The sequence below is a fragment of the Euwallacea similis genome, chromosome 7, assembly GCF_039881205.1.
Source record: "Euwallacea similis isolate ESF13 chromosome 7, ESF131.1, whole genome shotgun sequence".
In the NCBI taxonomy this organism is placed as follows: domain Eukaryota; kingdom Metazoa; phylum Arthropoda; class Insecta; order Coleoptera; family Curculionidae; genus Euwallacea; species Euwallacea similis.
The window spans coordinates 6,141,162-6,156,090 of record NC_089615.1 but is presented as its reverse complement, the minus strand read 5'-3'; the positions used below and the strand labels follow the sequence as shown (position 1 = coordinate 6,156,090).

The window sequence follows — 14,929 nt, the reverse complement described above, 5'->3', positions numbered from 1 at the left end:
AAACCATTAAAAAAATCACCAAATCCAATAATGTTAAATTGACGTTAATAACGATGTCAAAACCGTATTTCATTAAAATTTAATCATGGAGCCACATGTTGTGAACAGATGTTGCTGTGTAATAATAATAACCTTGGAACGCAACTTTCATTGCAAGCGATAAGTTGACATAGCAACAAATGCCTATTGCTGCAAGGAGAACTCCGAAGTATAGGCGAACACAATAACGTTAACATTTCTGTATTAAAATATTAATATTACAACAGCGCAACGTTTTCGATTTTATTATAACTTCCAAATAAAATATAATTTATAGTAGAGATTTAGCAACCATACGCTAAGGTTGTACAAACGAGTTCCCGTAACGTTAAACTTACAGTCATTGTCTGGTATGGAATGGTTTGATAACGTAATTTTCAATTACCAATACTTTGACATAAAGATCTCAGTGTGTTCTTTAGGCGCAAATAGAACGTGTCTATAATGATGAAAACAAGGTAAAAGTAATAGACTGAATAACGTTATAATCAAAGTAAATATTAAAACGTTTGTGATAATGATAACCTTATAATCTCAGAATAAAGGCCCGTTAGCTTTATAATCAACACCTTCATATAAAAATGCAAGTCCCTGTTCTGGGGACTGAAATAGTCAATGCTGTAATCGATTAATAGTCCAAATGGAATTTAAATTAAGGGATTTCCATGCGAACAGCTCGGAGGCTATTTTTGTAATGGAGTTCCCCTTTTTCGAGTATAAATTTATTTGTCTAACAGTGGCCGTATGGATACATATATCCATTAAATGGGTTGGATATATCGGTAATTGAGTTGATGAAAGCCGGTAGCTGTATTGACAGTAAATAATTTACGAATCTGTCATTAGTCAATTATTATTTGCAGCAATCGTGATCGATTTCCGTGCTAGAGACGATGTGACCCAATGTAGGACATGTATAGAGGTGTTAGCTTCGTTCATTTTATTATTAGGGGATTTGTCGTGTTGGAATGCAAAAGGAGATGTATATCAAAGTCACCGCAAATAAAGTAGGAATTAGTTTTCCTTTTTTTTATTCAAAATTAGCACTGCGTATGGGTGGAAAATGTAAATGTAGGCAATGAAATGTGACTTATCAGACGAGAAAGGTTTATGTTAATGGCTATAATATGGTTTGCCTGCAACGAAAAAGAAAACAACTTAAATATGAGCGGGTACTTCTCAAAAACTGAATAAAATACCACACAATTTGGATAATCGAAAACTCGCGTCCCTTATCACTCTACAAATTTGAGTTTCAGCGCTTCGAAAGTTTTCGTGGTGCACATAAGACAGTAGCCGCGTTGTTTATGTGTTAAAACTAGAAATATGCACTAGATCCTTCCTCTAGTGGGTAATATCTACGAAACGGCGGGCCAGAACAGACCGGAAATCCACATCCATTACAGCGTAGATAACAATGGCCGCTTTAATTCAGTTCTGTCGCTGATCTAAACAGTTTCCTTTGTTCGGGTTAACGGCAAAAGCGATTTATGCGTGTACGGTTACCTTCCTTAGCATTTTCCCTAAACTGCCGCAGTGGATCATATGCGGAACAGCGATACGATGGAAAGGTCAATGCGGTCCTGTTGTTTGACATAACGGTCGCATTGTTAATGGATGTGTGTCAGTAATGGATAATTCAAGTATGGATATAGAACTGAGAGATTAGCTTCGAGGAGTACAATAGAAACTATGGAATTGAAGAGACAAAGTAGCCTCTGCACTAGTATTGTACGGAGACCATAACTGTATCAAGGAGATTACCAAATAAAGCAAAGTAATCTCTCCTTTCGTATGGTAACTGCAATATTCAAGATTTAAACTCGTTTGTTTTATCAAAACATGTGGAAAACTTGTTTACAATACGAACACTGACTGAAATGTAGACATAAAGGTCAGTTAACGATTTGAATTTTGCTCTAGTAGGCACACTTAACTAAATATTGAACAAAAAATATGTTGGCAGAAGTAGTTTTTATCATAATGACTTCAGCTCATATATCTCCTAAACTCAAATTCATGTATGTTCCATTAAATAACCATTCTTCAAATTTTGAGGTTAATGCAGATTAATTCAAGTAGGATGATAAAAAATAGACAAGGATTGGGAGTAGTATAAGGAAGGCGAAAAGGTTAATGACAAATTGGAGAAGGGGGAGTCCGGCAGTTTTGAAGTTCCGGAGAGTAGTTCATTTGCTCCCATCTTTAGAGACTGAAATGAAAATATTTATACAATATTTTTAAGAAATGTCTAAATTAACAAGTTGGAATGATCTGCGAAAGATCTAATTTATTGCCATGAACAATTATTTGTTTCACAATAAAATTAATTCTAAAAAAGCCAAAACCGCTAAACCTACTTTTCTTGGCTAAAGTCTGAAATTGGAGAATTGGTCTCCAAAACTTTTAAGTTTGGTCAGGCCCATTGATCCCCTGCCAGAAATTATTCCTTCTCCATGCTTTCAGAGGCCAATTTCTTTTCTAAACTTTGCATCCGTATTTCTCAATAGGAAAGTTTATCGCGGAGATATAAGCAAAAAAGCCGTTAGATACACAGGGATTATTTTTTAGCAATCTAATTAAGGAAGTTTTAGATATTTGCCCGAATCAAGTTATACTCGCCGATGGCAGAGACAAAAATAACTTCGGAAGTTCCATTAGAAGTTATTGAAGACAACAGAACAAAAAATGACATAAATACAAACGTAATTGCTGGATTGTTCGCAAAGTTGTTAAAAACGCCGTCAGGAAACTTAGCCATTCTCCCGACAACGTCACAAAGTTTTTCGTGTGCGGGCTTTTCAATTATCGAAATGCATTCTTCCTCGATGCCGACTTTTTATTTCGTGTTTGTTTTGAAGCAGAGCAGCGGTCAAAACACGTCGAGAAATATTTATATCAAATCCTGCCAAACTTTCTTTCCATTTCGTCCTTTTTATTGAACTTTATTTGCTCAGCTACGAAGTTTATTATAGTTCACTACCATTGCTGCTGTGCTGCCGCTTGGTTTCTGTTTAACTTTTGAAATGTGCTCGATTTCCTTTTAATTTCTTCGCGACAGGGATGTTTATCGTGGTTTGCGAATTTCCTGTTTGCGCTAGAGCTGAAAGTAACAAAAACAATAATAGTTATTTGATTTTTCTCCAATTCCTATTAGCAACCGTTCACCGATATTCGCTTAAAACATCTTCGATTTGTGCAAAAGAACTCGGTTTTAAGCAGATTTAGACGGCAATAAAACCTATTCAAAGCCCAGTCAACAGCGAGCAGAAGTGAAATTTGATCCATAACTATAAATCAATGGAAGTATACTTTAAGTAATAGTAAATATTTAAAGTGATTAGGATGGGGAGATTCCAAGTCATCCACTTAAAAAGGTGAAGGGTAATTTTTACCATGAGCTGTTATGAATGTAAACATAACTACCGAAGGCAATGGTTTGAAGCAGCACAATATATCAAAGGACCGACCGACCAAACAACCTCTTTTACTCCGCGTCACTTTACATTTTTCTCTATCTACTATTATATCAAGAAACGAAACAAGCTTAAATCCATGTCCATGACAGAATAAAGCAGAGAGTTATAGATCTGATATAAGAATTTAATTTCGTGAATTTCTCGTTCAATTCATGCTTCCCTAGTCCAGTTGATTACTGACACCGTATCAAATTTCATGCTGGAACTTGGCAATGTCTGAACGGCAAGTACGGTCAATGAAAGGCAAATTCAGGTATCCATAAATCCGTCAGTGGAACAAACACGAATTTGACGGGAGCAATCAGTCACTCGAATCGAGACAGACGAATCCTGAATCCCTCGTTACTTTAGCAGAAACACATCAATCCTTTCGAGGTAATGGGTTGGCTCGAAACTATTCTCTAAGTATCAAATTTCACAGGCGATATATTTTCATCAGGGACTTGAATTAGAACCTAAATATCGGGTTAAGCTAATGCCTTCGAGGATTTGGGAGTTGCTGTTTCGCTTAAAACAGACGGCCTCTGCTTGCGCTGACAAAATCCTTATACACCCATAAAATACTGATTCAGAACCCTCTTTTTACGTCAAATCCCATTCGGAGCTAATTCACTTCGGCCCGATTCCAAAAAAGCTGTTTTACTTGGTGTAGGCCCTAAATATCGCCCTAACTAAATAAAAGGTTTTTCGTTTATCAAGGGAAATTTAAGGTGTGCGGCGAGCAATAAAGAATTAAAAGGAATCTTAAATAAGGGCTTTAAAATATAAATACGCGGCAATTTCCGATCGTTCTCCCGCATCACAATGAACCGATTAGATTATATCGATTGTTGGAACGTGTTCTCGAAATCTTCACCAGACGGTTTAAGAAGCCAAAGGTTGTTTCTCCAACTATAAGTATTAAAGAGGTGTACTCTACCTATAACATCTTATATTGGCCGACTTTGAAACTGCAGGATAGATATGGCCCAAACTTTCGCGAGTTATGATATTAGATTCAGGAAGGAACTTACGATATTCGATTCGACTGGCTCGAGTTTGAACTTTAGTGCGATTCCGCACATATTAATGCCGGTGTCTTGGAACCAGGCTACGGGTCTATGGCAAATTTATTGGCTTTAGTTTAGCTTCGCTCTATGCGAACTTCAGAGCATCTTTAAAGCATTTTAATCCGAATTTGTGTCGATTTTATTCAATACCAAACCTTATCTTATGCGAGTTTTCTGATATTCGAAAGCAGGGATGGGGAACATTTGGTTGTAAAATGAGTTAATATTAGTAGATCGAGCAAATAAGTTGAAGTAAATCTCCTGAGGTTGTCCGACAATGGTCATGCAGGTTGCATCAATTCAAAAACTTCTTGGAACTTCCTTAAATTAATATTCCCGTATCTGAGCCAAACTTTAGATCGTTAAGTCGTTTCTATTGTTGCTATAACATCGCAATATTAGCAAGATGTTACACTTGAACTGTAGGTGTAAACTAAAATGTACTCGTCTTGAGACGGATCTGTGTCAACTTGAGCTTTTCCTGCAGCAAAACATTGGCAGGACATTTAAGGTCGAGTTTTTTGATCTACTGGTAACTTTACCAGCAAGATTGTTTCTATTTAAATTGAGAAATTACCAAACATTTTACTGACTTGGCTGTTTCTATGAAAACTATCTTACCGGCAGCTATTAGGAATTTAGACGGTGTTTTTCTACAGTCAAGCTAAAACCTACACAGATCCCTGTCAAGATGAGAAGATAAGAGCTTTTTAAACTCCTGGTAACTTTTCCAGAAAGATAGTTAAGAGAGAAATGACGAAAGGAAAACAGGGCATTGGTCAATTTGTCCATTTCCATGGAAATTGTCTTGCTGGCGAAGTTACCAGAAGTTTGAAAACTAGATCAACTTTCTGGCAACTTTATCTGGAAGACACTTTTCTTAGATACGATGGAACCGCCCCAATACTTTGTCTTGATTTTAATGTTTCCATGGAAATTATTCTCTCGGTAAAGTTGCTAGGGCTGTCCCGCAAATTTCGCACATTGAAGAAGTTTTCTAAAAACTTTTAAAGCGAAACAAAAATTGACAAATTTTCCAAAGATTTCTACTCTCAAAAGATCAGAAAAATCTCTACAGTATTTTTGGTTTTTAAAAAAGATTTTCTAATGGTAGATAACAAAAAGTATATTCGATTAAAAAATCTGGATCTAATAGCAGAACAAGGAACGGGAAAAGGTGGCTGAATTTCAGATTACTAGAATTACTATACAACTTCGCAAACAGCCAATGTTTGCAAATTGACTTAAACCCGCTTCCACTCCATCATCAATTGGCATTCAGTTCAGTTCATGAATCGTTTCATTTAATCTCTAGAAGAGTTCTGAACTCAGTTTTTTTTATGAAATTTAGCTACGTCTAAAGGACCAGCTACTATTGTCGACTTCTTATTTATCCTTTCCAAATGTACCCCCATTTAACGCTCGCAAGTTTCGGGACGAATTAAATTATTTTTTCTTTCTGTCCCCATTATTCAATTAGCAATTTTTAGCAAGTCTTGAAAACGTTAATGCAAGAACTTGTAAGCGCATTAATGCCAAAAAGCTTCCAGCGTAAGCATCATAACAGCACAGAAAGTAAAAAAGCCACAAGGTGCGCGATTGATAAATGAGCCCTCTAGATTCAGCGCAACAAACTATTTTTAATGTTTATTAATTAATCAGCGCTTCTGAAAGATAGCATCATTTATCAAGCGCTCATAAAAGCTGTTTTTCATTAACAATCTGTGCGGCTGCGGTGGTGGCGAAGTGACGCCCCCCGCTCCCATCTTTCAATCTTCCGGATTAAATCGGGATAAAAAAGATCATTGTGGCGATATGGAAGGTATTGAAAAATGCGCAGCTTCGGAAATCGTTAGTTTGCCTGATTAGTCGCACAGGTCCGGCATGGCCCGCGGCACCGTTCAATCTCTCGTCAATCATCGTTGTCGCCGTGCCAATGAATCCAGCGGATTGATCATGGAAAAGAGTAAATCACGCCATCGGCAATCCAGTTAAGAATCTCGCAATTTATTCCACTAGTAACGCAAATTGAAAATAAATCCAGTCGGAACCCGTTTTCTAAGTGCTCGAATGCGGACGGTTTTCAACGGGCACAGCGATTTAATGAGCCCCTTATTGTCGAGATTTTTAAAAATAAATTTAATGAATGGCGCCGCGTTGAAGTACGCGTTGCATGCGGACGATTTTTGCTCGTTAAGGCTGCGTTGGCAAAACGGCTCAGGACCGGTCCCGAAAAAATTCAGCCCAATTTTCAGATACGAGGGCTGCCTTTTAAGTTTTGTATACAGCAGTGGAATAAAATAGTAGCTAGATTTTAAAGACTTTATTATTTTTCGAAGTATTCTCCACGAAGATAAGAGAGAACCCCTAAAGATAAAAGAACAGCCGATTATGCGGATTAATTGTTCCGGATTACGAACACCTTATTTGTCGCCTTGCTACCACTGGGCTGAATCATCTAAGAATCGATATCGGCGCGCAAAAAATATACACAAAGGTGACTCATAGGACGAATGATAACGATCCGATGGCCTTAAAACATCCAAATACTTTTACACCTTTTTTGCGAACGTACTGCTCATCGGTCGAACCACGGTACCGATGTACCACACGAAATAATATAGTACGAGGGTTGTCTTTTAAGTTCTGCATGTTAAGCTGAAACAAAACAGTAGATAACTTTCAAAAACTATTGTTTTTCGAAGTATTCTCTACGAAGATTAAAGCACTTTTACATATGCTGGAACCATTTCTGAAAGTTATTCCACTCGTTTGTTCTTATAGTAAAAGTAACATTTTTGAAGACGGCGACTGCTTTTTCTGGCAACTGGAACTTTTGGCCACGCAGTCCGTTTTTGATTTTCGGAAAGTTAAAGAAATCGTTCGTCAAGCATAACTTTTGCTCCTAAATATATTGTGAATTTCGAAGTTCAAAAGATAGCACAAGCAACATCTTCGTATACCTACAGCATGTGAGAAATTAAATAAATTCTTGCGCTCACATTGCGAATAGGAAACGATAAATTAGGTGTGAACATTGATATCCGGGTAGAAATCTCGCTTTTCCGGGTAAGAAGCTCAGTCTGAAAAAAGTTTCCAATTGAATTCAACATATGAAAAAAATTTAGAGAATATTTTACAATTTTTACTGTGTAAAATAGGAATTCCTGTCATATAATGAAATGTTTTAAAAATATAACGAATAGGAGGGTTCCAGTAAAAAAGTTTTGCAATGCCGTGTTGCGTCATTTGACGTCTAACAAGCCATGGTGAGGTAACTCCGTAAGATATGTACTAACGCTAATTACGTTTACGTGTTTTAATACCGTGACATTTATTTTAGGGGCTTAAAAACCCTTTCTTAAATGTCAGAGGCGTAGCAAGTTTAAAGTTGTTTATGAGCAAAAGTAAATCGATTGAATTTACAAATTCGTGTGCGGGCCGCACGCACCGGAGTTTGTATTAAATGATATTAACGACTTCTTTCTAGAGGTAAAATAATTAAAATTCAATTCAAATTAATTGCAAATATTTCGAAAACGGTTAGAGGTGCGATTTAGCTTTGCAGAATACGTCTTTATTGTAAAAAAGTTCAGAGCGCGAGAATTTATAAAAATATTGAAGCTATCGGCACTTATGAAAAGTTTAGCTCGATTTTTTGTACCTGGCTAAGAGCTTGACAGAGGAGCTTGAAACAGATATTTTAAATTAATTTATTGTACTTAAAAACCCCTCTTGGAGCAATGTCAAGAATGTAAATAAATGTAAACTGAGATTTATTCCCAATTTACAGAATTAAACATACTTTAACACCTTGTAGAATAAAAATAAAAAATTTTTGAATAAGGCAAATTTAGGCGATTCGCTCTATTTTTTGGTACTCTCTAGCACTCAATACGCATTTGTACTATTGTTTCTTGATATACATATTAAGCGTCACAGAAGTGGCAATTAAGGGTATAAACAGTCGAAAGAAATTCAATTCCATTTACGAAGAAGGAATGTTTATTATTTCTCCTTATTAAGCAGAAGCTCGAATTGAAAGCTTTGTTTAAAGGAAGAGGAATGGCATGAAGGACAGATCCTTTGGGAAGTCCTACACTGTGGAATTTTTACCAGCTGAATTGAAGGATACTAAAAAAGACTTGGGTGACACACTAACTAACAGGAAATCAAATGAACCAAAAATATGGCTCCTAATATGGCATCTTCTCCGAACCTACGAGTATTCGCTCGAGCAAACACGGCCCGAAACGTTTAAACTAAATAATAATTATTCAGGACTTAATCCTGCAGTTTCAGGATCCCATTGTCGAGTTAGTTGAAGCACATCAATCCCTTGCACTTAATGTTATATGTTTATCTAAACCGGTTGTCTAAGCATCAGATTTCACGCTATCGAGCATTGAGCGCGCCATTGTGTCCAATTTCGCAATTCAGAGGCTTTCGACTGGTTTGACGTATAAGGAGCGACGTATTTCTATATCCTGCTCAATTCCACCGCTCTGCTCTATTAAAATAAACTTGTAGGAAGAGTATGAAAGGCAGTTAATTAGACTTGCAGAGATAACCGAGTTTTAAAGTTATAAATACCGTAAAGTGCTCGGGAGTTCAGACGGAGGAACTCGTATCCCGCTTATGTTGTTGCATTGTGGAGTTGTTTTGCCTAAGGGTGTAAGGGATTTGTTTTGTGATTTATGCCGTAGCACAGCATTAGGCTTATTTATTATAATGCTTAATGGGATAATTCAGCGTGAATTTAACACAGAAGAGGTACACAGATGAGGCAAAAATCCTTTGCGCACTGAAACTTACCTCTATGTCGGTTTGTCTGTTTGTCGAACATTAACATCGCATCTTCTATCTGAAAACAAGAAACACAACAATTAGCCACAAATTAAGATAAAATCGCTGGAAAATTAAAACAAAGTAGGTAAATGGTAAATAACGCAGAAATTCCTTGCAGGGCGATTGCAGAAGCAATTTCCTAGTTCTTAAATCTACTGAATAATTTAGAGTCATTAACACTTCCTCTACTTAGACCTTGTCAAATATTAAAAAGGTCTTAGCATTGGGGCTCCTTAATTTGGTTAAACATGGCGTATATGAGATAAAGTCAGTCCCGGAATTAGGTGGAGGATACATGTCAGATAACTTGGGGTTTGCCTTTCCTTGCGGTAGTTAATAGTTATGGGATTGGAGGTCGACTGCCAGGAACATCGTTGGGTCGGCATAGTTATTGAAATTATTATTTTAAGTTATGAGTCCAATTCGAGGGATCCTAAATAGGAGTTCTGAAAGTTGTTTGCTTCAAAATTCGTTCGGTAGTGTCAGATTTAAAAACACATAACAGCTCATAATTCATGTTTGAAACTTTTAAAGGGAAGGTCATATTTTTCTCCAAAAAACAAATTTGAAAATAAGAATAATAGTTCCTTTAAAATTTAATTTTTCACTTCAAAATTCCATTTATTCACTACTCCACTAAGTCTGCTTCCGTTAGTCTAAACCAACTTTGGATAACTTAAGTAAAATTCTTAAACTGTTAATCGATCTAATAATTGCAGTAATTGAAAATCTTTGTTGCTGCCGAAGAGAATAAAGTTAATTACATTTCTGGAAAATGTGGCCTTTTAAAAGACCTAATCAATCTAGAAGAATTACTTTTCAACTCGACTGTTTTAGATACAAGACTTATCTAGGTTTGTATTTACATTGCTGAAATTTAATTCCTTTGTCCTAATAATTTGACTTCCTCACTGTTTTAGTTTATTGAGGTCTCTATCACATTATGCTAGATAGTTCTTATCATGGTAGAATTATTGTAAATTTCCTACTAATTTTCATGTGCCCCAATTTCTTTGCATTGTCGCTGGTAACACTGGATGCCAATTTACTTCATCCACTACCCTGTCAAATAATACCAAGATTGCTTGATCTTCAATTTTAACCACCATTATTATAGATTATAGCGCTGATAAAAACGCCTTTATGTAGATTTTGATACCAAGCTATAGGCTTAATTGACTCTTTTCCACCCAAGTGTCGAGACATAAAATTACCATCGTTAAAAAGAAAAAAAGTAGATCGCATGATTCAGGTTAAGTGGGCGATTAAGTCAGAAATTTCCACACCTCAGTCTACTTTTAAGTAACTTCCTGCTTCGTTAGCGAAAATTTAGCAAGGCAGTTAAATTTAATTAATACTCCTACTATAGAATTATAAAATTAGCCCTATCGAGTTTGTCAGCAATCACAAAACATGTGTCGCAAGATTGTTCGGAAAAATACTGAATATTGCATGTTTGGTGAACCCGATTAACTGATTATAAGCTTTGTTATGCAATTTTATCCACTCAGTTTTCCTAAAGCTCCGTCGGGTTTTGTTTCGAGCCAACAACAATAATAATTGGGAGTCTGCCCCCCATCCCACCAGGTATTGTATCGCATCAATATAAATTGTGTGGATGGCAATTCGAGCGGTAAAATTATCATATAAACGTTTTACAAAATGTATAGCTTTTATCATTGGGAGTTGTACAACTGTGCTTTGAAACCTGACATTTATGCGAACTAAACAAAATCAATTCAATTGTAGTAAAAAAAATGATAATTTTTCACACAAACAGTTATAAAATACTTATAAAACAAACATAACATGTTGGTTGTCCATATAGTGGTAGAATTATGATCGTGGAAGGCAAAGATGGTCTCAACATAAAGAGGAATAGCGCATGTTGAAAAGTTTCTAAAAAAATATGTAAAGAGTGCCAAACTAGACTCCTTAAGTATCTAATTTATTAACATTACTAATTTTAGCTCGAATGAGGACATATTTCTAAGAGTCGTACTTGGAATCTCAAAATATGCGCGGGAATACGACTTATCCCTACGAGTGGGAAAATTAGACCCAGTCATATATAAGGGATGGAATTTTATATATTGCAACATTACAAAAAAAGGACCCAAATGCTTAGTTTTCTGAAAGGTTCCACTACACTAACGGCGCCAAAAAAAAAACAAACAAAAAGAACAAGTTACATAGTGATATAGCTGATAATGCTTCTTGAGATGAATCAAAAGTAGGCACATCTGAGGTGGTCGAAATGTATTCGGAGTTTCGAGTTTAACCTAGGGGAGATGCGTGGGATCACGACTTACACATACCAATCAGAGAGTGTGTCAGGGCGCTCTTTCTAGAGGATCGCGTTTGAAGTGTTGTGTTGTGATCCTACCAGTTAGATTATGGATTTATGGATAGAGCCGAGGTGTACGTGGGAACGTGACTAAAGCGTATTAAGAGGGCTGAAAGCTCGATAATAAAAATTCAACGCTTTATATTCACTGTCAATTTCCACAAATCGGGAATAACGATTCGAGGTCGATTCAAGGAGAGATGCAGATAGATATCTCTGCATACAGAGAATCCCTACCACTGGACTTATAGTTGAAGAGATGCGGCTGCCAGGCTCGCTCAATTTTGAGGCAGGTAATATTCATTCTCGAAGCAAGAATATGTAGAAGTTATACTTTTACATACCGAAGTATAAAAGAAAGTGTAAAAAGATGATGGAATCTTTTTGACTTCTTGAGCTTCATTGGCAATGAAATCTAAAACATAGAAGGAGGAGTATCCCCCATTCCCATTGCATTCGCGCAAGAAATTTTAAAATTAAAAAAGAATACAATTTGAATCATTAAATAAATATTAATTGAATCGCAAATTAGGACGGTGATTTTCCCACTTACAAAGTCACGGTTGAACAATCGGAAAAGGAAATTCATTGTCGAACGAGCACGATTGTTATTTAGCATAAAAATTAAAACGATAACAATTCATATCAATTTGTTAGGGCATTACGGGGCGAAAATAAAAACGAAACGGTATAATTTACTTTAGCCATAAAATATTCTGCCAATTTCCCGTTTCTGTCACTGGGCCCGATATTAATCATGGAAAAACGAGGAAAATATGTTACCGCCAACATGTACTGAGCATTTTGCCGAAATAAATGGAAGTAGTTTCGAACGTCCCCAAAAAATGCAGCTTCATCATTCCAGAATTAACATAATGTGCTTTGTTTTTTTGCCGGAATTTTGTATATAAAATCCGTCAGTCCTTAGCTGTAATACTATTTAGCAATAGAAATTTATTGTCCGTTCCCAACAAACTCACAAATTTTAAAACTAACCTGAAATAACCCCCTTTATATAAACCAAACCTTAATTAACCTGGCAAAAATCTCTCAGGGTTTTCTTTTGTAAAACTATTTAGCAATGGAAATAAAATTCCCACTATCCAGACACTGCAGCCAACCACTGGCCGAGCTCATTAATCATGGAAGGTTTCATTTAGGATAAGTGGTCGTAGTTTTTGCTTCGGCAAAAATTGCGGTTGAATTAGTGATAAGTTTCCTGTTGGAGGTGCGGCTTAATTGGAGATTCTCCTAATCTGAGAGACGCAACGCATCCAGTTGTTTAATGAAAATCCTGGGAGAGCTCCGCATTAGCATTCCAGAGTCCGGACCGTAGTTGCACTTCCTGCAGGATGCTGTTTTCGTACAACGCTGCCTGCCGAGGTATTGTCTCGCTTTCGAAACTATTTGACAGATAATTTACTTGCAGCCGAGGAGATGTATTTGTGTGCTTTTTTTGTCAAAGTTAAGACGATCTTTTTAACGAAGAGTGGTGAAGGCTGTAATTAAGGGCTTCCCGAAACTGGAACGACCAACGGAATAATTATCCGAAAATTGCATTGTAAATCTGGACCACAATAAGAGCACACAGTTAAATAGTTGTGTCAAAGACAAGTTGCCACACTTTTGGGAAAATTTGAATAGATCTTATCCAGAGAGGTAGTAGAACTCAGAAAAATATGTTCCATGCTCACTATTTATTTACTAAGTACCTCCTTGATATTGCTATCACAATTTGCCTTAAAATTTACAATTAAGTTGTGTTCCTCCTTACCAACTCCTTTTTATCTCTTTTTAGTGGAGCTGCTCTATTGGAAATGAAAGTGCAAGAGACCCTTTGAAAAATCGACTCTCTAACTGCCTTCACAATTTGTAATGCGCTTTGTCAAAGATAAGTAATTATAGAACTGAGAAAATGGTTCAGGTCAAAACTTGAAAGGAACTCTCATGCTTGCCCCATGAACTTATGTAATAATTTACTCAATAAATTTCTTGAAAATGAGCATCTTACTCAATCTTGAAATGGTCATTGTTTACCTATCATAATAACCCGATTTTGAATTGTTGTAATAAATTTTGCAGCTTCTGAACTTTAAGAACATTATAAGGTATTGTGAAACAGCGCAGAATGTAATTTTAATAGTGAGTTTTGATAACTAAGCTGAAAATTATAAGTTGGTAATAGTTCGCTTCACTCCATGAGTGACTATTCACACAAGACAGCGTTTCTGTTTTTTTTTCTACAATAATATAAGTATTTTTATACATTTTAAAATTTAAATCCATTTATATGATTTTTAAGGAAAAACGTTCAGTCAATGATTTCCCAAGGCACGCCCTTTTAGGAATAATCAGGAGCTAGTGACGTGTTCCAGGTCCTCCCCTAGGATGCCTGAGTAAAATTTGATTTGCAAAAAAAGGAAAACAACCGTGACAACTTCCGCTTAACTGCCCTAATTCTAGTTGAAATTCCTCATCATGTCCATTTGCCACAATCATTTCATTATAATGCAGCAATTTTATATACTTAGGTTTGAAAAATTTTTACATGTTTCAGTCTAGGTCCCCAATGGAGCCTAATTCTCGTTTTAGTTAAAAGAGTGTTAATTTAATTACCCCTTGGGAATTTTTGGTCGGCTGAAAATTCCCCTGTCTATTTAGGGAACTAAAAAGTCTCCTTCAAATGTTGTATTTGTAATTAAGTGGGGATTTTGCTTGCGAGAGTTGCCAAGAACTGTTATATGTAGGTTCGTTTTCCCGATCCTCTTGACTCTTTCCTTCAATTGAACAACTTTTAATAGTTTATTTATCGCAACAGAACATGGCAAATCTCCGAGGCGCCGTTAGTTTCGTGCTGTTTGAAATAAAAATATCTGCCGAACGATTCCCTTGATAACGAGCCAAGGCACAGACATCATTTTCTTTCTTTCATAACTCCGGATATGATTTTCCAGCACCTAGAGGAACAAGGGAAAAGAGGAAAGTGAATTTTGGGGAGGCACGTTTTTTCCCGATCCCTCAATAGATTTTCCCTACTTAGAGGCACAGTATAAAAAAACTACGTGGGTCAATCCCCCGATTAAACTCCATTGCCTACTGCTGAAGTAATTTCAGACAGGAAACTTTCCGAGTTCCTACTTTTTAACACCCTTTTCCAATAGTTCCAT

At 36.3% G+C, this 14,929-nt stretch overlaps 1 protein-coding gene across 5 annotated transcripts in view; it reads right to left on the bottom strand.

The window, feature by feature from the left end:
• The window catches only part of Rbp6 (RNA-binding protein 6), a 371,923-nt gene that overhangs the window by 86,707 nt on the left and 270,287 nt on the right, over positions 1–14,929 (bottom strand). For all 5 annotated transcript variants that reach the window (XM_066391971.1, XM_066391972.1, XM_066391973.1 and 2 more), the window contains one exon: positions 9,383–9,431. In XM_066391971.1, the coding sequence (XP_066248068.1) occupies positions 9,383–9,431 (49 nt within the window). The remainder of the gene's footprint in view (positions 1–9,382; positions 9,432–14,929) is intronic.